The 26,786-nt window shown below is 41.9% G+C and overlaps 1 protein-coding gene across 3 annotated transcripts; it reads left to right on the top strand.

Annotated features, from left to right (window-relative positions):
* Positions 1 to 371: 371 nt before the first annotated feature.
* On the top strand, positions 372 to 26,786 carry LOC121396202. 3 transcript variants are annotated; one of them, XM_041570872.1, is made up of 6 exons: positions 372 to 723; positions 4,879 to 4,950; positions 5,202 to 5,270; positions 15,493 to 15,644; positions 19,569 to 19,697; positions 22,244 to 26,786. In XM_041570872.1, exons 2-6 carry the CDS (start codon positions 4,915 to 4,917, stop codon positions 26,205 to 26,207), a joined length of 4,350 nt encoding a protein of 1,449 aa, XP_041426806.1. In that variant the 5' UTR covers positions 372 to 723; positions 4,879 to 4,914; the 3' UTR covers positions 26,208 to 26,786. The 3 variants fall into 3 exon arrangements, with proteins under 3 accessions (XP_041426806.1, XP_041426807.1, XP_041426805.1); XM_041570873.1 differs by lacking the exon at positions 372 to 723 and adding an exon at positions 2,507 to 3,140 and having other exon boundaries at positions 15,544 to 15,644; XM_041570871.1 differs by lacking the exon at positions 372 to 723 and adding an exon at positions 2,507 to 3,140.

The following is a 26,786-nucleotide window of genomic DNA, read 5'->3' as shown; positions in this document are numbered from 1 at the left end:
CCAGAGACTATTATCCACTGTTACTATAGGCACCATCTCTCCCTACTATACCTGCTATCCCACAGTCACATTCCCTTCCCAGAGACTATTATCCCACTGTTACTATAGACACCATCTCTCCCTACTATACCTGCTATCCCACAGTCACAGTCCTTTCCCAGAGACTATAATTACCACTGCTCTTATAAGTACTGCCATTATTGATATTTCTTACTCCTGCATCTCCACCTATCACTGTGAGACCAACTGTCTCTGTTCTATAGATGTATCACCTGTGGCTTCTCACTATCCCTAATCTTCTCCCTTTCTAACAACCTGCAGCTCCTTGCTCTTATTTTCCCTGCCAGCCAGATCTGTTTGACTGTGTTTTCTCCCCTTAGTTACAATCCTCCTGAACATTTGCAGACTGGTTACTGCAGCACTGGAGTCAGATTCCTGTTAGCAGAGTTTTAAATCCCATTTATAGAAGCTGACTGCATGTGACCTGCTCAGGAGAAGGGATCAGCACCCAGAGGTAGACAGGCAGCAGGGATAAGAGAGTAAGGAAGAGTTCGTGCAGAGGGTCTGGACTGCAGAGATCATACGGAAGGTGGGGGGTATATGATAATTTAGATTTAAAGAAGGTATGAGAACAATGGGGAACTGTAACTGTGATTGGACTAGGAGAAGAGAACAACCCCACCCTGGATGGAGAAGGAGCAATACCTTCAGTGCTGAATAGAGGTAAGTACTGCAGATATTTGCAGCTCATCGTTGCAGCAGAGCAGGGGGTCCCTATAAAAAATATAAAAAATAAAATTTCAGGAAAAGTCTGATTGTAAATGAAACTATAATAAACACTGAGTATAAGTTTCTGTAACATGGTATCATTCTACAGAACTGCAATATTCTGCCCATTCTGTAGCACAATGAGAGGTATTGTACTTTGTTTCCCATTGGAAGGCAATGTGAGCGATATACAGGCAATGCATTGTCTCACCTAACAAATAATTCTGTCCCTAGTCTACAGGCCTCGAGCAACATACACTCCATTATTTCTTATTAAAGGAGAAGGTAACTCTTGGTACACTTAAGGATGCCAAATGTTAGGCACCCCCAAGTGATTGTATTGACTTACCTGAAACCCCGGGGCCGGTGCTCCCATCGGCAGAAAACTGCACCGGCCCGGGGTAATACCAGTGAGCACCACGGAGCGATCTTCTTACGGCTTCTTCATGCTTCAAATTTCCCGGGGCAAACACATGCACAGTTGAACGAAATAGCCGAATATTTAGTTGTATTTCGGATTTTCGTTCTACTGTGCATGCGCAGCCTCACGAAGGAAAGAGGAAGAGGATCACTCCGTGGTGCTCACTGGTATAACCCTGGGCCGCTGTTGTTAAACTACAATTCCCAGAATTCCTCGACTGTCTTTAGTTTTCATTGGGTGTTGCCAGTAGTAGATGTGAGAAAAGCTCTTTTTATTCTAAGGCATTTCTTAGAAATCACACACAGGCTCAGTACAAATTCTAGCAGGTACAGATACTGGTTGATTGAAATTAATATCCTGGCACGTTGGGTCTTTCCTGTATGTGATGATATGACCGGGCATGATACGCCTCTAACAAACAGCTTTAGAGTTTTCTATAGTGTTCCTGAGGTTCCTGCTATGGCGAAACAATTCTGCAGCCGGTGCTAATGAGCTACATGAACAAAGACACTACCATCAATGTTTATTTTATTAAAGGGGACCTATCACCCTAAGAAATAATTCCAAATTATTTTTTATTATGTTATTTGAGCAAAATAAAACTTACTTACACTACATTTATTGTTTAAATTTTGTTTCCGTCTTGGAATTACACAATCACAGCATGCAGGCAGGAGCCATTTTGTGGACATTGTCATTAAAGGGATCCTGTCATCAGAAAACATGTTGTTTTCAAAACGCATCAGTTAATAGTGCTACTCCAGCAGAATTCTGCACTGAAATCCATTTCTCAAAAGAGCAAACAGATTTTTTTATATTCAATTTTGAAATCTGACATGGGACTAGAGATTTTGTCAATTCCCCAGTTGCCCCCAGTCATGTGACTTGTGCCTGCACTTTAGGAATGAAATGCTTTCTGGCAGGCTGATGTTTTTCCTTCTCAATGTAACTGAATGTGTCTCAGTGAGACATGGGTTTTTACTATTGATTGTTGTTCTTAGATCTACCAGGCAGCTGTTATCTTGTGTTAGGGAGCTGCTATCTGGTTACCTTCCCATTGTTCTTTTGTTTGGCTGCTGGGGGGGAAAAGGGAGGGTGTGATATCACTCCAACTTGCAGTACAGCAGTAAAGAGTGATTGAAGTTTATCAGAGCACAAGTCACATGACTTGGGGCAGCTGGGAAATTGACAATATGTCTAGCCCCATGTCAGATTCAAAATTGAATATAAAAAAATCTGTTTGCTCTTTTGAGAAATGGATTTCGGCACAGAATTCTGCTGGAGCAGCACTATTAACTGATTCATTTAAAAAAAAGAATTTTCCCATGACAGTATGCCTTTAAGACAAGGTGTTTTATGACCCCAAATTCTTGTGTCTGCACCAGAATGAGGGAACTAATGCCCATGCGCAAGTGCCCTACACAATTATAGAGTCATTCCTTTAAAACTCTTTCTGTTTTTGGTCTTACTGTTCCTTAAAAGGTGACTCACCCCTTTAACCGAGTCAGCTCAGCCCAGGTACCTGCATTTAGAAGTTCCGCTGATTTCCCACGTGATCTGGTAAATCTAATGGTAAATAGAGACTGTGTGCCAGGGTGAGAACAGTATTGGGAGAGGTGTCTCCTTCCTAGTTGCAGGCACAGGGCGGAGGAGAGGTGTGCTCAGCAGGACTGCTGTTATGACGGGTGGATCTGAGATAAAAGATGTTATTTCAGCAGCTTGTGTGGGTGGAAGGGAAAGCAATCTTCCCACTGCCAGGTTAGGAGCATTGTGCCTCATAAACTGCCACCGAAGGTCCTGCCACTGGGAATCCTCACTTACTCAGGTGGGATCGTCTCCATCAACTGCAACAGGATTTGGCTCTTCTCTCCTGGGACAAAGACTTCCCAAGTCTCTGCTGTACATCGCACGGAATCGGTCTGGAACAGTCTGATGACAGTTTAAGTGGAAGGTTGGTGCCTTTTGCACATTACACAATTCCAATTTACTCTTCAATTAAGATATTTGTTTGTTTTTTATTATAGTTTAGGATTACTTGTCTTCTTCTTCTTCTGACCTTTTCCAGCTTCCCAATGGGGTCACTGACCCCATCTAAAAAACAAATGCTCTGTAAGGCTACAAATGTATTGTTACTGTTACTTTTTATTGCTCATCTTTCTATTCAGACTCTCTCCTATTCATATTCCAGTCTCTTATTTAAATCAGTTTATATAAAGGGTCGGATTGGGGGGCCCAGGGCCCATCGGGACTAATGTCCAGGGCCCTCTCCGACCCCCCCTACTATGACGTGCCTGCGTGAAGGCGCCACGGTGCTCGGCGCTCCTAAATCAATAGGTTCGCACGCATACGCATATGGCGCTGCGCGGAGCCTGGAAAAACTTTTTTTCTCCCCGAATCTGATCGGGAGAGGGGACTGGCCCATAAAGGGTCAGGGCCCATCGGGTTTTTTCCCGGTGTCCCGCCGGGCCAGTCTGACACTGTTTAGATACTTTTATTTATATACCAGTGACATATTGTTGAGTGATTTTAAAGAGATATCCTTCATACCAGTTTAGGTTTGATATATTTGCATATCTTCATATCCATGCTGTTCTAGACTTCAGAAGAACTTCAACCCCTGCTGGTCTTACACTGATTCTATTTAAAAGGTGGATCACCTTTAAGTTAACTTTTAATATGTTATAGAATGGCCAGTTCTAAGCAACTTTTCAATTGGTCTTAATTTTTTTTTATAGATTTCGAATTGTTTGCCTTCTTCTTCTGACTCTTTCCAGCTTTCAGATGGGGGTCACTGACCCCATCTAAAAATAAATGCTCCGTAACTCTACAAATGTATTGTTATTGCTATTACTTTTTATTACTCGTCTTTTTATTCAGACCCTCTTCTATTCATGGGCCAGTCTCTGATTGAAATGAATGCATGGTTGCTAGGGGTAATTTGGACCCTAGCAACCAAACTGGAGAGCAGCTGAATAAAAAGCTAAATAACTCAGAAATCGGAAATAATAAAAAATGAAATCCAATTGCAAATTGTCTCAGAATATCAATCTCTACATCATACTAAAAGTTCATTTAAAGGTGAACAACCTCTTTAAATGTAAGTGAAGTCTATATTGGATACTCCAGTTGTTTACACTCAGAATTGGAGTGCAATATTGGATTCCCCGGGGATCACACACACACACAGTGGGTTAATGGTTCTATGTCATTTAAGTGCAAATTTTGCTCCAGGTCACAATCTATAGTGGCCAATCAAGTATCGGCTTTTCAACCTAGCCAGTGAAAGGAGGATGGTTCCTATGGGTTACAGGACCTGTTGGTTCCTATGAGTTTATGGACCCTCTTTGTTGTCACTGGAAGTCAAATAATGTTGCATCATGGGGAGGAACCAGCCCTGGACTGTGATTCAACATAGGCCCTGGCATTCCAAGTACATAGAAGCCCAAACGGCCCCCACTAACCCAATAAATAATGATTGTCTATGGCATCTTACAGCAGCCCCTCTGGCATTTGCCAGAATTCACAGATTGGCAGTCCAAGCCTGGGAGAAACGTTCTCAATCTCCCAAGAACCATGAGCATCCAAGAGGTTCTGCAGCAGCTAAGCTTAACCATCATATAACCATCTGTTTTTGTACTAGAACCATCCTCACAGCATGTTATAAACTGCATATTATTATTTTGTTTCAGGTTTCTGGTGAACAAATCTCGGCTTTTCTGTGCATCATGGGAAACGACAACAGCCGACAAGCTGAAAATGAGGTTAGAAACCATAAATTACCATTTTCCCCCCTTACCCTACAGGCGGTGATGTTCCATAAGAGATGGTAGTGGTAACAGCACCCCCAGCTGGCCATTATGTGAACTGCATTGAACAGATTGGATTAGAAGGGGTAATTATAAGCAGTTAATGGGATAAAAGGGAGGACAGGTATAGCATGGTAGATAAGTACATGATCATGGGAGACTAATGCTCAGACTTCTCTATAATAATTCATTGTATCTGTCTGTAGCAAGAAGCCAATGCCGATGATTCCAGCGGGGTGTCCCGGCAGCAGCAGCCCAGCAACCACAAACTAGAGGTAAGTAGAAATGAGTGTAGGGTATCATTCAGCAGAATAGAATATTGCCTGTGGTTTAGAGAACTGCTTGCCCAGCAAGTTCTGTGATTATATTGCTGTTCGGCTAGTTTTGAGCAACAGAATATAAATCTGCCCCACCTTTAATTATTATGTAGCATACCTCCCAACTGTCCCTTTTTCGGAGGGACAGTCCCTCTTTTGACAGCTCAACCCGCAGTCCCTCATTTGTACTGGAAAGTCCCTCTTTTCTCTGCACTGAACAGCCAGAAAAAGAAACAAAGTTTCTCACTTAATTGGCTTTTAGCAGAAAGCCCAGAACAGCTAACAGGTGCAAATAAGATACTTTGTAACAATTTTGAGACACAAAAACACAGTTTAGATAAGGAGAAATATTTTCAAACGTTCATAACCTGCCAATTTTTGTAAAACAAACATGGTAATTAGGGGGTGTGGCCACAGAAAGGGGTGTGGTCAACAAATTGCTGCTCTACGTGCGGGAAACATTTTTTTGTCCCTCTTTTTACTTCCAAAATGTTGGGAGGTATGATGTAGGACTGAGGCTGCACATCTACTCATAGGAGGAAGGGGGGTACTGCCATAAGCAAAGGTGAGAACATTGGTTCAGAGGGCAGTCCTGCATGGGAAGCAAATAGCTGCCTGCAGAACATCTTACCCAGACTCCTGCACAGAGTGTACATACATGCATACAAGTACTTGCATTAATAAATGAGCCCTTCTGGTGCCTGTCATTGTAGGAGACTGCAGCAGTGAGCTCTGGGCTTGTGGGGAAAATGGGTGTGGGAATCTAGATGTGGGGGCTGAATTACCCCCAGGCGGGGGATCTGTTACCCGGAAACCTGTTATCCAGAAATATCGGAATTACGGGAAGACCATGTCCCATAGACGCAGTTTTATCCAAATAATTCAAATTTTAATGTATTTCCTTTTTCTCTGTAATAATAAAACAGAACCCTGTACTTGATCCCAACTAAGATATAAATAATCCTCATTCCAGGCAAAACAATTCTATTGGATTTATTTGGTGTTTAAATGATTATTTAGTTAAGGTACGAAGAAAGATGTTACTAGAAAACCCCAGGTCCCGACTATTCTGGATAACAGATCCCATACCTATAGTTAAAGATTTGAGTCTGATATGCAGAAGTAGCCAAGTGCTGTGATCTGCTGCTTCAGGAGCAGAGAAGATATTTTGCAGGTAATTCACGCAGGTGTTCATTTATTCTTACGGCTGCTGCTGAACTGTAACTTCCAGCATGTTTGAGTGCCAGTGGGGTTAAAGGCATCTACAAGGCAAACTTGGCAGAGCAGCTTGAAGATTAACCCTTATGTAAACAGCAAGTAATCTCGGTTGTGCTTTGGAGTTAACCCCTGCCATCATCCAGACAAAGTCTCCCTGCCGTTGCCCCTGCTGCCCACCTCTGGGAGCTTCCTGGACAGCTGCACAATACAATTCAGTGCATGTTGTTGAACTACATCCTCTGGAATCTCAGTTAAGGTGGCCATAGCTTTTACAATTACGGTCTTTCCAGGAAAGATTGTTTGTTTCAATACACACGTGTAGAGCTGAATTGTCAGATATACAGAGGGAAACAATAGAATTTTGCCTGTATCTGACGATTCAGCACAAACAATGGCCATAGACGCACCTATAATATCATATGAAACTAGTTTTTGTTCGCTATTCAGTGCATGTATGGTGGGAGACGATCTGACCAATTTCTGCAGAAGACTTGGATAACGGTCGGCTCGTCAATCAGGACTGCCCGGAAAATTTTGATTGGGCCCTTTAAAGGCACCTGAACATCAGCCATTGTTAAGGTGGCCATACACGGGAATACTTTTATCGTTCCTCCATGAACGATCATAGTGTTAAAGATCGTCTGACGATTATTTTACCATGCGTTATGCCATCCACAGAGAACGATTATGTGAACAGATATAACCGATTGTTTGCTTCGTGTATGGACGAACGCTGTTCTCCTTCCCTGCTCCATGCAGACATATGGATTTATATGGACTTCTTTCACATATGAGGTGATAGGGTGATATTCCTGCAGTCAGCACCAATTTATTTCTTTACTAAGCTCATATGGTTACAAATGAAGTTTTCAGCAAAGAACGTTTAGGTCATTCCCTATATGTTCATCGTTCCGTATATGTTCGTTGGCTTGTGCTACAATCCTGACATGCACAAAGACAGATTTTAACATTTTTAAACTCATCCGATCAATTTTGCGAACGACAATGTTGAGACGATCGTTCGTACACCATCAACCATCCGATAGGTTATCGATATTATCGGAACGTTGTGGAATCGGTCGTTTGGAAGTAAAAAATCTGCCTGTGTATGGCCACCTTTAGTGCTGAATCGTCAGAAACAGGTAGAATTTTATTGTTTATGTGTATCTGACAATTCAGCTCTACACGTGTGTTTAAATGAACAATCTTTCTAGGAAAGATCTTTTCCTTGTTGATTGTTATTGTTACGTCTATGGCCTTTAACAGTGGCCAATGTTGAGGTGCCTTCAAAGGCACCCGATCAGAATGTTAAAGCTGGCCCATCGACGAACCGATCGTTATGCAAGTCTTGTGCCGATATCGGTTGGGCCATCTATCACCATACATGCACCGAATATTGCACGAAAATGAATTTTGTACAATATTATCTGTGCGTCTATGGCAACCTCTAGGCAGTCAGACTCACAGATCTTCTTTGGGAAGGCAGCACGTATACCTACAATTTCTGCTGGATCAATTGAACCATTGTTACAGAAGGATAAAGTGATACCGACACCTTTGCTATGAAAACTAATAGGAGCATTTCAGTGTTACTAGGAATAAAGGGACACAATGCTCTTTATCTTCAAGCTGCCCCAGCCCAGAAATACCTATAGTAGAAGCAATAAGGAGACAAAGACACTTCTCTTGGCCATGCTGGATCAGAGACTGTGTGATATTTTCTATATATACAGTATATATATATATATATATATATATATATATATATATATATATATATATATATATATATATATAAAATACACAAAAGCCATGAATATCTTGTATACTATATCCTTATAAACGGTGAGTACTGATGTCATAACTTAAAAACGGTGAGTAGTGATGTCATTTCTGTCACATGACTCACTGAATCTTGTGTATTATAATAAATAAAGTACCCCCTGTTGCAAAACATAAGGATATTAGAAGTTACCTTGGAGTTCCATGACCTGTATAAAAACACTCAGCCTTCGGCCTCGTACTTTTATATGGTCATGAAACTCCTCGGTAACTTATAATATCCTTATAATACACAAAAGCCATGAATATCTTGTAAATTATATCCTTATAAACGGTGAGTTCTGATGTCATTTCTGTCACCGTACCAGAGGCCATCCCTTTAGACTAGAAGAAAAGAACTTTCATTTGAAGCAACGTAGGGGGTTCTTCACAGTCAGGACAGTGAGGTTGGGGAATGCACTGCCGGGTGATGTTGTGATGCTGATTCAGTTAATGACTATAAGAGGGACTTGGATGATTTTTTGGACAGACATAATATCAAAGGCTATTGTGATACTAAGCTCTATAGTTAGTATAGATATGGGTATATAGAATTTTAATTAAAAGTAGGGAGGGGTGTGTGTGGATGCTGGGGTTTCATTTGGAGGGGTTGAACTTGATGGACTTTGTCTTTTTTCAACCCAATTTAACTATGTAACTATGTAACACGACTCACTGAATCTTGTGTATTATAATAAATAAAGTACCCCCAGTTGCAAAATATGAGGATATAGAAGTTACCTTGGAGTTCCATGACCTTTTATATGGTCATGAAACTCCTCGGTAACTTATAATATCCTTATATTTTACAATAGGGGGTACTTTATTCACTATATAATTTACAAAAGAGGGTACTTTATTCACTATATATATATATATATATATATATATACATTAAATAAACCCAATATGAATGTTTTACCTCCAATAAGGATTGATTTTATCTTAGTTGCGCTCAAGTAGAAGTTGCCGTTTTATTATAACAGAGAAAAATTAAATAATTTCTAAAAATGGTTTATTGTATTAAAATGGATTCTATGGGAGACAGCCTTCCCGGGAATCTCGGGTTTCTGGATAACAGATCCCATGCCCACATTACATGTTTTAATGGCTGAAACTCAAAAGTGGAGCTCAGCTGGCCACGTGGCAATACCTGGGGTTCAATCTGTGTCTCTGCAACTAGACATGAGCTCTAAGTCCCAGCATTCCCTGGCAGCCTTAGGATATGTTGGGTTATCCCCTCATTTGTCATAGGAGCTGGTAACCGTAGCTACGAGGGAGCAGTTGCAGCATCAAAGTCGCACATTTCTGCTGTTTCCTAAATCTGTTGCACTGCCCTCCCCAGATCAGGCCACTAGTGTGAACACTTGTTATGAAATAAGGATTAGCAGTGCAGGCGGAGGGAGGTCATGGGATGGAGTCCAATCTGCAGCTGAGCTGTAACAGCTTGGAGTGGAGCCCGGCCTGTGAAACCACAACCTCTTGCTTCCAATTTTCCAAGTGTCGCTTAATTGTAACCATGGAGATCCTAAATATCATGCGAAGGATTGGGGGCCTGGAATAAGTGCAAGGCAATGTTTGGATGGCCTCTCTCCTCAAGGAAACAGTTACTACAAAACAGTTGCTGAGGACACTCTTGCCAAATATGTACTTTGCTTCATGAATCACAATTTTTCCAGAGGCAACACCAGCATGTTCAGGGTTTGCTCCACTTTATATAATATAATGCTAATAGAATCCCTGTCCTTATTTGAGAGGTCTCAAGCAAATTCAATTTTAAGTGTGGGTTATGTTAGGTAACCACGTTCATCCCAGTTCCCTAAACCATGACGATCAGCTGTTTTTTACTGAAAGCAACAACCTGATCAGTATCCTAGGAGTCGGACCCACCCTACAACCTGACATCTATGGCCTACTCTATACAACATTAGATACAAGAGGGATATCGTTATTGCACAGCACAGGTATAGGATCCCTTATACGGAAACCCAATATCCAGAAAGCTCCGAATTACGGAATGGCTGTCTCCCGTAGACTCCAATTTATCCAAATAATCCAAATCTTTAAAAATGATTTCCTTTTTCTCTGTAATAATAAAACAGTCGCTTGTACTTGATCCTAACTAAGATATAATTAATCCTTATTGGAAGCAAAACCAGCCTAGTGGGTTTATTTAATGTTTAAATGGATATCTAGTAGACTTAAGGCATGAAGACCCAAATTACAGAAAGATCCGTTATCCGGAAAACCCCAGGTCCCGATCATTCTGGATAACAGGTCCCATACCTGTACTAGGGTAGAAATAAGAGAGCTAATGGGATTGGTCACTGGGAAGCTGGCATGCCAGTCCCACTTTGAGCTCTGATTCGTTGCTATGGGTGCCCAGATCATGCCTATGTGACAACATAGCCCCAAACTGCCCTTACCTGCCTACAGCATTTGTTTAGCGTATAAAGGGTTAAAGAATGCTTGGGTTTAACTAGTATGTTAGGCTGTTTTATGGCTAAACGAGCGCTTTTATGGTATAGGATCGACAAACCACATCCGATAAGTCGAATGTAGTCGAGTGGGTCAAAATATAATGGGACTGATAGAAAAAGTCTGATGCATAAACTGCGTGTAAAATCCATCAGACTTTATCTGATCCGACTTTACATTCTAGCCGAGGGGATCAAACTTTGCACCAAATGAGGTCTCAGAATAGTAACTCACCAAGTATTGGAAGAGGTCCAGGTGCACTGCCCTGAACCTTCAACGAATGGAACCAATCAGAACCGTATTGCAGTAGAGCAGGCCAGAGCCGGGCCAGGCCGGCACCCTAGGCAACCTGGCCAGTCGCGGCTCGCATGCACGGATAGACGCTCAAATATAACAGATAGTGTGAGAGAGGGGACCGGACATGGGGTAGCGACAGAGGAGGTACAAGCCAGATTTTGCCTACTCTGCCTACCCCTAGTTTTCAATAGACGATTTGTTGCCGGGTGACTAAATCTCCCTGAACCTTTGCATGTGTCTCTGCCCTTACATTCTAACCGGCAGGAAGTTCGGGGAGATTAGTCACCCGAAGAAGACGCGATTTGCCTTCCCGCTGGCTAGAATCAAAGTCACTGCCAGGATGGCACTCGGATCGCTTCGTTTTCCGAAGTCGCCCAAAGTTTCATTGTGAGGCAACTCCGGTAATCGAAGCGTTCCTAGTGCCATCCTGCCGGCTAGAATTTCAATTGCAGTTCGGGGAGATTAATCGCCCGAAGAAGAAGCGATTTGTCTCTGGGTGACTGATCTCCAAAAATAGCAGGGTGTGTCTCTGCCCTTATAGGCAGATGATGACAGAAAACATTTCAGACACAGGGAGTCCCTGTCCCAAATTCACAGTGCCAGAGGCACAGGGAGATGCTGATTGAGGACTTGCTTAGACAGTAGATGTTTCTGAGTCTCCAAAAAAATGGAGAAAATGGTCACAAACCCTACTGAGCCCTCTTGACTCCTGGGCCTCCAGGAACCAGTGTGTCTGCTGGTGCTGTTACAATGCCACGAGGAGTTTCCATGCAGCGCTTTGGTTCTGGGTACTATCCATATGAATCTGTTTGTTCTCTCTAACGGGCACTTTTTTTGCGATAATGCACCAAAATGACAATTCACAGTGACGTTACCAATTTACCAAAAGGCAAAGAAGACAATTTGCAAGACAAATTTTCGCCCAGGCAAACGATCGTTAATCTGCAAAGTGTGAACTTTTCTATACGTTACCCATTTCGTCAAAGTCTATTTCGCCAGGTTCTGAATTGGAGAATTGATAAGAGGAAGCTACATCCTCAGCATTATTACGTCAGTGACATCATATCCTGTACTCCAAAAAAGGAACTAAAAAAGACAAAACGCTGGAGGTTTGTCATACTTTAATGTGGGATTACGTTTCTAAATTGTTACTAAATTGTACTGTGCTGTTAAACCTTCCCATAGTGTGGTTATATAAGAACAGAGCTAAGTGCATTTACAGCCGCTGAATACAACATTAATGGGCCCTGGCTCAGCTCAGCATGGAACAATACTAAGTGCACTTCAGCTCTGGAGAACATTGTGTAAACTCTGCAGATATTAAGATTTAATCCAGTGTAAAGAGGGATTAACTGGGTTAGATATTTGCCAGAGGGGCCCTTGCTTCCAGGTCTGGATTGGGATTCACAATAGGCCCTGGCATTCCAAGTACACAGAGGCCTGCACAGCCCCCCACCAGCCCACTAAATAGTGACTGTCTATGGCAATTTACAGCAGCCTCTGGCATTTGCCAGAACCCACAGATTGCGAGTCCGGGCCTGCTTGCTTCAATGACCTACCTTCAAACTGAAGGCGCATACTTGGGGGCACATTTACTTAGCTCAAGTGAAGGAATAGAATAAAAAATACTTCGAATTTCGACCATCGAATTGGCTACTTCGACCTTCGACTACGACTTCGAATCGAACTAAAAATCGTACGACTATTCGACCATTCGATACTGTCTCTTTAAAAAAAACTTTCGACCACCTAAAACCTACCGAGCATCAATGTTAGCCTATGGGGAAGGTCCCCATAGGCTTTCTAGCCAATTTCTGATCGAAGGAAAATCGTTCGATCGATGGATTAAAATCCTTTGAATCGTTCGATTTGAAGGATTTAATCGTTCCCTTTGATCCTTAAAATCCTTTGATCGAACGATTCTTCAACTTCGATATTCGAAGTCGAAGGATTTAACTTCAACGGTCGAATATCGAGGGTTAATTAACCCTCGATATTCGACCCTAAGTAAATGTGCCCCTTGGTGCTGTGCATCAATTACTAACACACTCAACAACGTCATGATTTCTTTTTGACCTATATATCAATGTATGAGCAACAAAAACCATGTCTTACTATTAGACTACTTTTTAGAAGCCATTAATTGCACTTATAGCATTGTTTTCAATGTCATTTGGCCACTATTGGCCCTTATTACTTTAACACCTGCCTTGAGGTTTATAAATGCATTTGTAGATGAGCCCTAAAAGTTCTGAGGCAGGCTTGTGTATAAAAGGTCATGCTTAGAAACAGTGTATATTCGGTCCCTTGTTTCTTCGTGACTCTGCTGGAAAGAGAATGTACAGCACAATGAAAACAAGAACAATCTCCCGACACTGAAGTCTCATTCATCTGAAAGTAGTTACGGGGCCAATAAACTGGAGATCATCGAGAGCCGCAGAGCTGGTTAAGTGTCAGCATCTGTCTCAGACTTCGGCACTGGCAGGTCTCTCTCAGCACAGAGGGCATGAGAAATGCAAACATTCCCACAAAGCAGCCTCTGTTTACCAGGACCCACTTCAGATATAAAGAAGCTCCTGGCTGAGCCCAGCACAATCTGTAATTCTATTCTGTGTAATTCTGAAAGCACCTTTGCACCAAATGGGTGCTCAGCTCCAGTGTTGCACCCTAAAGCAAACTTCTATCCATACTGTGTATGGTTGAGCCACTGGCATTGCTCCTTAAATGCTAGGCCCTACTTAAGCTTTCCATATACTGATAAAGTCCGACAAATGAGTAGACTTTTGCCCAATTTGGCCCTGGACAAATAATTGGATAATGGCAGGGGCCTATACAAACTCGTTAAGAGGGGCCTGCATCTTAAAACGTGTACAGTAGCCATCTGGCCAATGCCCCCACCAGATATTGGATTGCCTGACCATTGTTTTGGCCCCATACATGGGTCAATAAGCTGCCACCTTGGACTACAGTCTTTCTGAAGAGCCTGACATGTGTCACTATATTAATAAATACTTTATTGTGGCCAAAATAAGACCTTAGAGAGTTCAACTGCAAAACAATGGTCCACTTGCTCCTTAGCTATCAAAAGCACATTAAATCACCCAGTCATTGGCCTAGGGCAGGGATCCCCAACCTTTTCAATCCGTGAGCAACATTCAGAAGTAAAAGGAGCTGGGGAGCAACACTAGCATAAATTGTTTTCCTGGGGGGTGCCAAATAAGGGCTATGATTGGCCATTTAGTAGCCCCTATGTAGATTGTCAAACTACATTGAGACTCTTTTTGGCAGTACATCTAGTTTTTATGAAACCAAAACTTGCCTCCAAGCCTGAAATTCAAAAATAAGCAGCTGCTTTGAGGCCACTGGGAGCAACATCCAAGGGGTTGGAGAGCAACATGTTGCTCACGAGCTACTGGTTGGGGATCACTGGCCTAGAGACACCCCAACAAATTAGGGCCCCAGTACTTCTGCAGTGGCCAAGTGATGAATTGACCTGCCCCTACCTGTATGGAATTATATCAATATATTATAGTGAAATATATAATATTGCCCAATGGTTCCAATTTAGCTGTGACAATCTCAGATCACATACCCAATAAAGCTTGAGGCTTTCCAGTAAAATGACAAGGTTTGGGATTATTAGGGAGTATCTGGGTGTAATTGGACAAGGTTTAGGCCAGTGATCCCCAACCAGTAGCTCGTGAGCAACATGTTGCTCTCCAACCCCTTGGATGTTGCTCACGGTGGCCTCAAAGCAGGTGCTTATTTTTGAATTCCAGGCTTGGAAGAAACTTTTGGTTGCATAAAAACTAGGTTCACTCAATGTCAGTTGACAATCAACATAGGGGCTACTAAATGGCCAATCACAGCACTTATTTGGCACCCCAAGAACATTCTTCATGCTAGTGTTGCTCCCCAACTCCTTTTACTTCTGAATGTTGCTCATGGGTTCAAAAGGTTGGGGATCCCTGGTTTAGGCAGATCAGGGGTTTAGACTAAATATTAACTTTTGGGAGACTTGCTATATTAGGAATTTATATTGGTTGTTGTAATGTGTGTGGGATTGGCTGGTGACTGTTAATTAAGTGCAACAACACTAATTCTAAAGATCTCTTCCAAATCAACTCAGAATACTGAAATTATTAGAGGATTAACCTATTGAAAACATGAATCGCTACTTGCTAATGAAAGAACCAAAAGGTAAGGAAAAACATTCAGCCTATTATGAATGAGCATGAATCAAAAGGAAAGGATGGCAGGAATGGGGTAGAAGAAGGGCATTGTAAGTTTAAATATTCAATTGAAAGCTTTATAAAAACATCATTGTTTGCACTGATATTTAACCCCTTGTATCACACTATCTTAGCCGTCTGATACAGTATCTGCCCTTACTCTTGTTCCCCATCTGTTACATGAGAGCAAGGAGTCTGCCAAGAGTAAAGAACGTGGAGGCAAAGTGGAAGAAACATTTTGCTGCTTAATTGCCGAGGATCTGAGTGTGACTTCTGCTACTCCCAGGTAACCAATGAGATTAAGTTAAACACTGACGACTTGCCATTTCACCCATTCATTATATTTTTATGGGCTTATTTATCTTTCTTCTCATTTTCTCTATACTGGCCTCATTTTAACTCTTTATGTCAATGTTCCAACTTTTGTCTGCTTTCCTTTTTATTTCTTTTTATCACTTCTTTCACATACTCTCCTTGCCCTATATGAACATGCTACAGTTAAACAGAAGGTAGAGAAGGACTTGTAGGACTGTGTTTATACTAATTGTGGCCGAGGTGGAGGCAGGAGAATAGAAAAAGAAGCACATCTAATACTGAAAACCATTGGGAGTTCTCCTGTTATCCTAATTGCATTTACTTGTTATAATACTGTGGGTTCAAACCAGTAACTGGTTAATGGACATCACCAAGTGCTTATATCTGTACAATGGTCCTTGAGCTGTTACAGAGCCAAGCCTTTGGCTGAACTTGGGGGCACCAGCTGGGAATTACCTGCTATAATATGTTGAATAAAAGCAGAATACAGTAGCATGTGACCATGTGGCTATGTCTTTGGTATTGAGTTTAGAATACCAGCGTTGAACAGCAGCTGCTTCAGGGGTATGCGAATGCCATTGGAATTTTGGGCTGGCTGCAGGGAGGAATGTGAAACAATTGGCCAGCTGATGTCTGGAGTAACGGTAGTTTTATTAGATCAGTCACCAGGGCCACTGTCAGGGGGGGGCACAGGGGGTACCAAAAAATTAAAGTGCTTTAAAGGAATGACAATATAATGTACGGTACAGGGCCGGAACTAGGGGTAGGCAGAGTAGGCACGTGCCTAGGGTGCAAAGCTGGGGGGGGTGCCAGGCACATACCTGCTCCATTGCCTACCCCATGTCTGGTCCCGTCTCTCCCCTACTGCGGTTGGTATTATTTGCGCTTCTGAGAACAGTTTTGCGCATGCTCAATTAAGAGCACACTCAGCCAGCGCCGTGGCTGGCCAGGTTGCCTAGGGTGCCTGGCCGGGTTGGCCCAGCTATGCCTGCACTGGCAAAACTGGTGTGTTTGCTTCAGAAGCACAACTATAGTTTATATAAACAAACTGCTGTGTAGCCATGGGGGCAGCCATTCAAGCACAGGATACACAGTAGATAACAGATAAGTACTACTATAGTTTATATAAACAAGCTGCTGTGTAGCCATGGGGGCAGCCATTCAAGCACAGGATACACAGTAGAAAACAGATAAGTACTACTATAGTTTATATAAACAAGCTGTTATGTAGTCATGGGGGCAGCCATTCAAGCACAGGAAACACAGTAGATAACAGATAGGTACTACTATAGTTTATATAAACAAGCTGCTGTGTAGCCATGGGGGCAGCCATTCAAGCACAGGATACCCACTAGATAACAGATAAGTACTACTATAGTTTATATAAACAAGCTGCTGTGTAGCCATGGGGGCAGCCATTCAAGCACAGGATACACACTAGATAACAGATAAGTACTACTATAGTTTATATAAACAAGCTGCTGTGTAGCCATGGGGGCAGCCATTCAAGCACAGGATACACAGTAGATAACAGATAAGTACTACTATAGTTTATATAAACAAGCTGCTGTGTAGCCATGGGGGCAGCCATTCAAAGCTGAAAAAGGAGAAAAGGCAGAGGATACACAGCAGATAACAGATAAGCTCTGTATTATACAATGGGATTCTTCAGGACTTATCTGTTATCTACTGTGTATCCTGTGCTTAAATGGCTGCCCCCATGGCTACACAGCAGCTTGTTTATATAAACTATAGTAGTACTTATCTGTTATCTACTGTGTATCCTGTGCTTGAATGGCTGACCCCATGACTACACAGCAGCTTGTTTATATAAACTATAGTAGTACTTATCTGTTATCTACTGTGTATCCTGTGCTTGAATGGCTGTCCCCATGGCTACACAGCAGCTTGTTTATATAAACTATAGTAGAGGTTCTGAAGCAAATTCAGTAGTTGTACCAGTGCAGGGCAACACTACATTAAATTTCCATTACAAACTGATATTTTTGGGTGTTACTGTTCCTATAAAAGGTGCTACCCCTTGCTGCTACTTGCATACAGCAGTGTTATCGTGATGTAAGTGGTGTAGCCCTGGGGTCTCTCCTATTAAACTGTCATAGGAAACTCTATTTAAACATGCCAGGAAAATAGCCAAGTGTAGAGTGATATAGAGTGAAAAAGCTTTTGTGTGCTTCCTATTATTTTTCTGGGGCCCCAGAATTAAAAGCACTTTTTGTGGCCATTGAATGTTTCGTCGCTTAAGCAAAAGGAGGAAAAACTGAGCTATGTGACTGGCCGATGTTGAGGAAGTGATGAGTAACACTTTGTCTTTGAGTTCAATGTTAATTTCCCCTTTTTATTATCCAGCAGTCTGGTAACTGAAACATTTATCACTCTCACCTCAGGGATTACCGAGGGAAAATTCCAACACCTCCAAGTGTTGTCAGTAGCCTCCAAGCACCTGGTGTTTATGAAGCAGCCCTGGTGATTGACATAAGTACAGTGATGCCTTTATGTGTGCACAGTTATGATGGCGCTGTACCTTTAAATGTAAATTGATCAATGGTTATGGTCCTTGACTTTGTTTTACAATGTTCTACCTTTCTGTAAATGGCACTGGAAAGGTTAGTGGTCTGTTCTAGTGATGAGCGAATTTATTCGCCAGGCATGGATTTGTTTTGCTACCTGCAAATTTTTTCACAAAACTGAGGCAAAAATTTGCTGCGGAAAAATTGGCACACGTAAACATTTTTTTGACGCCCTTTGACTTTCATGCATTTGGACATAAAAGTCGCTGAGATGAAAAAGTTGCCAAGACTAAAATTGTTGCTGGGACAAAAAAGTTGCCATAAGAAAAAACACCCATTGACTTTAATGCATTTGGAGTGAGAAAAAAAGCGGCATGCGTAAAAATTGCTGCGTGTAAACAATTTCGAACATTTTTCTGGAGTTTCGCAAATTTTCCGGCGAAACAAAACGGGATAGATTTGCTCATCACTAGTCTACTACTAGTCTCACTACTAAATTCTGCTTAGTACACAGAATACCTTTACCGGCACAGTTTTATGGGGGGGGTTTTTCTCTAAAGCCTTAAAGGAGAACTAAACCCTAAACATGAGTGCGGCTAAAAATGCCATATTTTATATACTGAACTTATTGCACGAGGCTAAAGTTTCAGCTTGTCTATAGCAGCAATGATCCAGGACTTCAAACTTGTCACAGGGGGTCACCATCTTGGAAAGTGTCTGTGACACTCACATGCTCAGTGGGCTCTGATTGGCTGTTGAGAAGCTAAGCATAGGGCTCGTCACTAATTATCCAGCAGAAAATGAGCTTCCCTGGCTGTAATATAAGCTGATGCTACAGGTTTGCTGATTATTAAATTCTGATGCTAATTGCACTGGTTTCTGTGCTGCCATGTAGTAATTATGTGTATTAATTACTAATCAGCCTTATATTGTGACATTTCTATTCTATGTGTACTGTATATTGTGAGTGGGTCCCTAAGCTCAGTAAGTGACAGCAGCACAGAGCATGTGCAGTGAATCAGCAGAAAAGAAGATGGGGAGCTACTGGGGCATCTTTGGAGACACAGATCTTTACTGCTAAAGGGATGTGGTTGTCTGACTGTCACAGAAGCTCAAAACATAAGGTACAGATTTTTAGCTACTTCTTCAGTTAAGCTCTTCTCCTATAAGGTGGCCATACATGGGCAGATATCGGGTAGGTTTAATTTTTCCTGCGATCAAATTTTCGATTTACAATTATTTTCCATCCCCATTATTTGTGAGGCTGCCTTGCTCAGCTAGTGGTCGGTGGATAATGACATTGCTCTGTCAACGCTCATTCTCATAATTCCATTGTGCTCACTGATTATTTTTCTTTTTCCCTGCAGTGGAGAGGTCCCATTGCCGTATGACTGGGAGGAAGGACAGCTGCTTCCTGTGGTTCCGTTTAATGGTCTTCATATAGCAGGACTGGGAGACAAGGGACCAACCAGTAGCCCACACGTTGGAACCATTAGGTATCATTGCAATGTGCATGTCTCATAATGTGTTTCCTATACAACAGCTGTGGCTGTGGAATAAACTGTTTGCTGCTATTTATTATTCCTTATTCTAACATGACTGGGGGGCCTTTGCTTTCTGTGCTGCATCTCTCTATCTGCATTGGGCATGCCTGCAATAAGTGGCCTTCCAGGGGTTAATCATGTAACTAAAAACCAGGCAAGAGTCATGCACAGACCTGTTGAATTCATTCCCTGCTGTCATAACTGGGACAAGATTCATGGAAGAAAGAATTATATGTATGACGAAACCACAGAATAAATGAATGCATTCTTCTACCAGAAAGAGAATAAAAGTCGTCCTGGAGAGCAGGTATAATTGCTTGTGCAGTTTAGTGGCAGTTGTGCTGGTCTAGTCTTGTTTTAGAATGAAAACAGATGAAGAAGATACAGAGATAAGTAAACAGGCACCCTGCTAAAGTTCCAAAACAGTAAACATATAGGATAACTATTCACCCACAACTCTCACCTTGACTGGTCCTTAGGGTGGTCCCCCCTATGTGGGTCAGCTCAAAGGTTTGGGAACAGTTGGCTTAAATTATTTGCAGGACTACTGATACTTGCTACTGGCTGCAATGTTCCACCTTTGGGCTAAGCCATTGTAGAGCTCATTATGTGATCTCAGTGTGCAATATAATTGTAGGATAAAGACTGGCCTTAAGCTGGCCATAGATGCAAAAATTAAGGATTCGTACGATTTTCGGAGTCCTGTAATTTTTCGCCCGGCGGAGATCGGTCATTTGGTCGACAGGTTAAAAGATTTCTGTCGGCTGTGGGTAGGGTTGCCACCTTTTAAAAAAAATATAATTACCGGCCATGGTGGGGGGGGGAAAGAAAGGGGCGGAGCCGATTAGGAGTGCCACAAAAGGGCGGAGCTATGGGGAGTAGCGTCGCAAAAGGAGCGGGGCCACCGCCCGAAGCCGACGAAAATATAAGTTTTCATCGGTGGGCAGGGGATTTTGTAAATGGTATTACAAATTACCGGCAGCTACATTGGCGGTAAATTTGTAATACCGGCCCCGGCCCTGGCAGGTGTTTTACCGGCTAGGCCGGTAAAATACCGGCCGGGTGGCAACCTGCGGATAATATCTCTGCATGTATTGCCGATTGTACGATTTTCAGAGGGAGACTGTCACCAGCTTTTGTCGGACTTAACTTTCGTACGATTGCTGTCAGGGGCAGAACATCGGCTGATCTGTTTTTTTGTACTATATTTGATCGGAATGGTTAGTGGCAGGTCGGGAGTCCAATCGTATGTTGATTCGTACGATCGGATCTTTGAGTCTGTGGCCAGCTTTAGGACCATGTCCATATTCTGGGTTCTTGTCCTCCAGATACTCTGGCCTCAAGTGTGTGCATAGCGTGCCCCCCAGTGGACAGGGTACTGGATGCATATGCTAACTAGTACCCTCCAACACAGGGTAGTACACTGCACAGGAGCTTGTCCCAATAAGAAATCTAGAACTTGTTTCAGGTACCCGAACCAACGGTGCTTCGGTGCATTGGGGACCCAGACACTTTTAGGAGCCCATATTATATATTTTTTGGTACTTTTTTCATGAAATGGTGATTCAAAAAAATCCAACACCACTGGAATCACCCCAGTCTACAACAATTAGGGTTGTCACCTGGCCGGTATTTTACAGGCCTAACCGGTAAAAATGATGGTTGATCCCAATGTTATCAATAGGGTAAAAAGATAAATATATAGGGAGGCCAGTATTTTTTTCCAGAAAAGCAACAGCAATTGACATTCAGCAGTGGAATATTGCAGTAGGCCCTTTAATAGAAACTAGGCCAGGGCAAATTGCTTCTTCTTGCAGGCTTTGTATTGTAGAGGTGGTAGAATGTGGCTAATTGTTTGCTCTCAGAAAAGATGTTGAGCTGAAATATTTCATGCTTGAGCCAATCTTGCCAGGTTCATTTTCACTGAGGATCTCTCTGTGGTCCCATCTGTTTGACAGTAGACCAGTGGTGTCATATTGTTCTGTGAGCTGGCAACCAGACTTCATATATCCTTTCAGACTGAGAATGCCCAACGTCTTGTTCATGAGCCTCTTTAAGCTACTGCTCCAGGCATAGTTCTTAGGGGAAGCTGGGAGCTGTAGTTTACAGCTGATGGTCTCTTGGTTTGATGGCCATACTCTTTGAAATACAAAGACAATATAGGATAAATAAATAGTGATGCATGTGGCAATTTTAATGAAATGTATACCATGGATTTCTTTAACTGTTTAACTATTTCAGCCTGTTGGGTGATATGATTAACCTTAGTAATAGCAATGAAATGTTACACCTTGAACCTTAGGATGTGGCACATGAGCTTTTGGGTCTTTGGAAATGTGATTTGCATGAGCCCTAATTTATGCATATTGTGGCTAGCCTTACTTTGCTTAATTGTGCTGCGGCTGGCCATATTCTTGATTGTGCTCTGCTTTCATCTGCTACAAGCAAATAGAACTATACAAGTCCTTGATCTTACTGACTGACATGTTTCCCCCCAGTGAAGAATCAAGGGAAGACCCAAACTTGGAAGAGGAAATCGGACTTATTGGGATTCTAAAAGAATGGGGAAAGGATGTACTCCCCGAAAAGCTCCCTGTAAAGTCAAATAACGAATACGAGGATTCCACTTTGTTTCCAGAGGTCGAAACAGATGAGCCAGTCAGCGGAGGGGACCTACAATTTCCAAGCACATCAGAAGCATCTACAGACTCCCAGAGCACTATAGACATAAAACCAGAAGCCAGTGAATGCCTTACAGTTAATGACAAGGAAATTAAGATTGCACTCCTTAGAAAGGAGATAAGTGTCTCAGAAACACCCCACCATATACCAGAATCCACATTATTATCCACCAGGGAAGAAGCTCCATTACAGCCAGAGGGATTGTCAGGAAACTCAGACAACACTGGTGTCCAAACCAAAGGAGATTCTAGAGATTGTGCTACTGCTCAGGACACACAACAAGGTCTGCAGAGATTTTCTGACAGCGAGCCTTTAACTACAGATGGTATGAATACCCAGACAAGTGAAGTGGAAGGTTTAATCCAGCCTTATGTAGCAGATGGCAGCTCAAAAAATAAAGATAGAGACAAAATGCCAATTCAGGAAGGATCCTTCATAGACAGATATGAGGGAAGTGAAGAAACCCCAGCGATTCCAGAATTGCCTCCCACTGTCGCAGTGCCACAGCATATGATGCTTCCAGAAACAATTAGCCATAAGCCTATTACATCATCCGCTGGGCACCAGGCTATAGAGAAAGACAGCCTTATACTGGGTCAGGTGGCTGAATATATTGGTTATCAAAATGTCATTGAAACACAGGCCAAGGAAACTGATACCATAGATGTTCTCAGTACAGACAAGATTGTTTCTAAAGGCATGAAACTGAGGCTGAGAGACAATTCTGACAAAACAGAATCAGGGTTCACAAGTCAAGAAATCAATTATGATGCCAGTTTCATAATAAAGTCCAAGGAAAACAGCTCTGCATTTCATGTAAAGGATGCATGTTATTCTGAATTAGATATAGCAAGAGGCAATATTGACTATAAGGTTCTTCCTGAAGAGGCCTCCTTATATGATGTATATGGTCCAAACCCTGAAGAAGACAGTAAGAGCTTCATACTTACAACTCCCAGTCCATTTGTTCTGGATTCAGCTTCAGAGAATAGTGGCCTGCCTCATGTTTTCACAGAGGGTGTTGAGGATAAGGTAAAAGACGATAATCTTAATAAGGTCAAGGAAAAGCCAAGTAATCTAGATAAGGCAAATATTTATTACACAGATGAAACACTAAGAAGTACAGAAAAGTATGAAAAGTATGAAAAGCCCATGTTCAGTATAGAAAAGGAACAGTACAATGAGGGGTCAGGGAAAGAAGCAGAAACAGAGGAGGAAGGCACTGGAGCTAATAGAAAGCAGACATCTCCAAAGAATGACATAGTAGCTGTAAAGTCTGTAATCCTAAATGATCCATTACTGAAAGGGGCACTACCCTTTATTTCAACATCTGAAAATAATCCTGAAAAAGGACAAGAGATGGATACTGGACCCAAAGATTCTATGGAATTTTTAGAATGTTATGAGGAATCTATGTTTGAGGAAGACATAACTAAAATCCAAAACACAGACACAACAGAGCAGGCAGAGAGCAGCAATAATGATTTTGGGTTACCAGTTTCCATTCTTTGTGATGTGGATATTCTAAACCTCAAGCCACATGGCGCAACACAGGAATTAGCTATAGTTCAGCCTACCCAAAATTCTCCCCTTCCAACAACAGAAGCTGAAGCCTCTCAGTCCTTAACGGAAGAAAATGCCAGCACAGTCCTGGGAAACATGACTATAAAGAATAAGGAGGGGCCCCTAACCACATCAAGTCAGCAAGGGAACGCGTCCTTAGAGGAAACACCCTTCCCAGCTTCTGATAGTCTTTTGTACTCTGTCAAACTTTCACAAGATCCAGGACTGCTGGAGAACCTCTTAAATAGTGTTTCTGATTCTCAGCTAGCAGTTGGTAAACCACCCAAAGAGTCTGGTTCTAATTTATCTAATTTAATTAAAAGGACAGAATATGGGGAGAAGGAGACTGTAAGACAAATGGAAGCATTCAGCTTGTTATCTGCAAATGCCATTGCAACTGATATGGAACAGGTTATAAGAGAAATCCAGAGCACTGACGCTTCAAAAGAGCTGTGCACACAAGAAATAACCAGTGTGGAGACACCTGTCTCGTCAGTTATTGTGTCTTTTGTTAATTCTAGAACTGATGAGCTGCTCCCTCAAGAATCTATTGATGATGCAGCTCATAAAGGAACTGCAAATAGCTCTGAAGCAACCCTGTGCATTGGCCAGGACACATATTCGGAAACAGAGTCCATTTCATCTTTCAGATCTTCTGAACCCGAACTGAAGCCACCTCTTAAATCTGAATTAACACACCAGAGCTTACAAAACATTTCTGGTTTACAGTCTTCTGTTGTTAATACTGAGCAACTAAACAGGAGTCCTACATCTGAGATTCTTCTTCTAGATGATAGCAAGACATGTGAAAACACAGCAGGAGCTCAATATTGCCACAAAATAATGTTATCTAGAACAGATTCCCCTGCAACAGCATTCACAGATGAGCTAGTAGAACTGTTATTTGTAGACACCAGGACTAGTTCCATATCTGAAACCATGGCAGGAACATGTAATAATGTCCTTGTTCAATCTCCTTCTGGCAGATATATTCAACAGTCATCCCTGGACAGCTGCCCAAGACTTCTAAACCAACATGATCCATGCACGGATGTAAAGCCTATCAATACTGCAAATGAATATTCCTCTGGGACTCCTGAAACAGAGACTAAGGAACCACCACTGCCAGTAATACCTGAAGGTTCTAGTATGATGGAGGTCGATCAGTCTCACGAAATAAACAATATACCTAGATTTCTAGTAGCAGAGGAATCGCAGGTTTCAAAAACAACTCCAGGATTAAGCAATTGGACAACAGAACCTAGAACTCTGGAAGACAACCTGTTAAAAACAGATTGTACCGAGGTGGATGACTTACAACAAGATGGTGTCAATATTCAGAGTTTCTTTAAAGTTACAAAATCAGACGTTAAGGAAGATTTGTATTTCCCATCATCCCCAGAAAACCATGACAATGAAAATAAGAAACTTATTGATGGCCACAACATTCAGTTTGTAGATAACGCAGCAGAGGTTCTGTTGCATGGTGGGAACCAAAGCTTTGATACTGTGCAAAATGACACCAAGGAATTTCTAATCTGTGCTTTTCCAGATGTAGCACAAAAACATAGTACAATGGCTGTAAAATCAGAGGAAACACTGGCCGCTGAGCATAGTAACGCACATAAGGATATTCACCCTGCAGAGAAGAATCCTGAGACTGTTTGCAAAGAAAATCTTGAATTTAACACTGAATTTAATAAAACAACAGGATATGGTTTTCAGGAATTTGCCAATTTGCAAAACGACACTTTCAATACCAAAGAAGACGGAGAGATTTCAGTAGGACGTAATAATATCCTGGATAACAAATCTGTTGCTCAAGTTCCTCAGCAGATGCTGGCATCCCCGGATAGCCTAGGAGATAAGGGATTTATTTCTCAAATCTCAGATTTTGCTTCTGTAGAGGTAGAAGATTTCCCTGTGAAACAAGACACAGAAACTAAAGAAACGGAGCCAAGTAACGTAACCTGCATTGTCTCGAACAATATGGAAACTACAGGAAATGTAGATCTATCTGTAAAAGATATGGAATGTGCTCCATCTTCACGTATGAAGCAGCTTGATAATGCTGCTACTGATGATCACCCAGATGAAGGAGAAATACAGGTCAATACTCTCATATTAGATGGACCACTCCAATCCAATAAGATGAAAGAAGAGCTAACTCTGCCAGTGGATAGAAGTATTTTTACAGAAGCAGTTCCTGAGTTATAGTTTTACCCAGACGATACAGAATTTCTTTGTCCAAAAGAACCAGAAATACTGTTTGACATGACATACCCTAGTTCTAAAGAGACAGAAATACTGTTTGATATGCCATGTCTTGCTCCTTTAGAGTTGGAATGTTCACCTGACGAACCTTGCCAATCTACTGCAGAGAGAAAAAGTTCCCCTTGTGATGTTATTACTCTACCAGGGCAACTATTGATTCAAGGGCAGGATTCAAACCTTTGGGAGTCAAATTGCACAAAAATATTGGATAATTCAGAAATTCCACATCAAAAAACAGAAATGGTTTCTGTAGATACACCTGCTGCTATATATGGTATTATGGAAAAAATAAAACCTTCGTTGGAATATCTAAAACCATCCATAAAAGAAGCAGAATTGGTCTCTTCACACTCTATGAAGGAATTAGAGCAGGAAAGTCCTGCACAGTCTGTCAGTGAGGAGAGGCAACCAGGTTTCCTGGATATTGATACTCAAGAGACACCAGAACCAGCTTCTGAAGGCCCCGTAACTAAAAAGCAGAAATCTCCATCTCTATTGCCCAGCAGTGAAATTAAAATTTTA

The sequence above is a fragment of the Xenopus laevis genome, chromosome 7S, assembly GCF_017654675.1.
Source record: "Xenopus laevis strain J_2021 chromosome 7S, Xenopus_laevis_v10.1, whole genome shotgun sequence".
Classification (NCBI taxonomy): domain Eukaryota; kingdom Metazoa; phylum Chordata; class Amphibia; order Anura; family Pipidae; genus Xenopus; species Xenopus laevis.
Note: the sequence above shows the minus strand (reverse complement) of the source record. Positions and strands in the feature narration are given on the sequence as shown.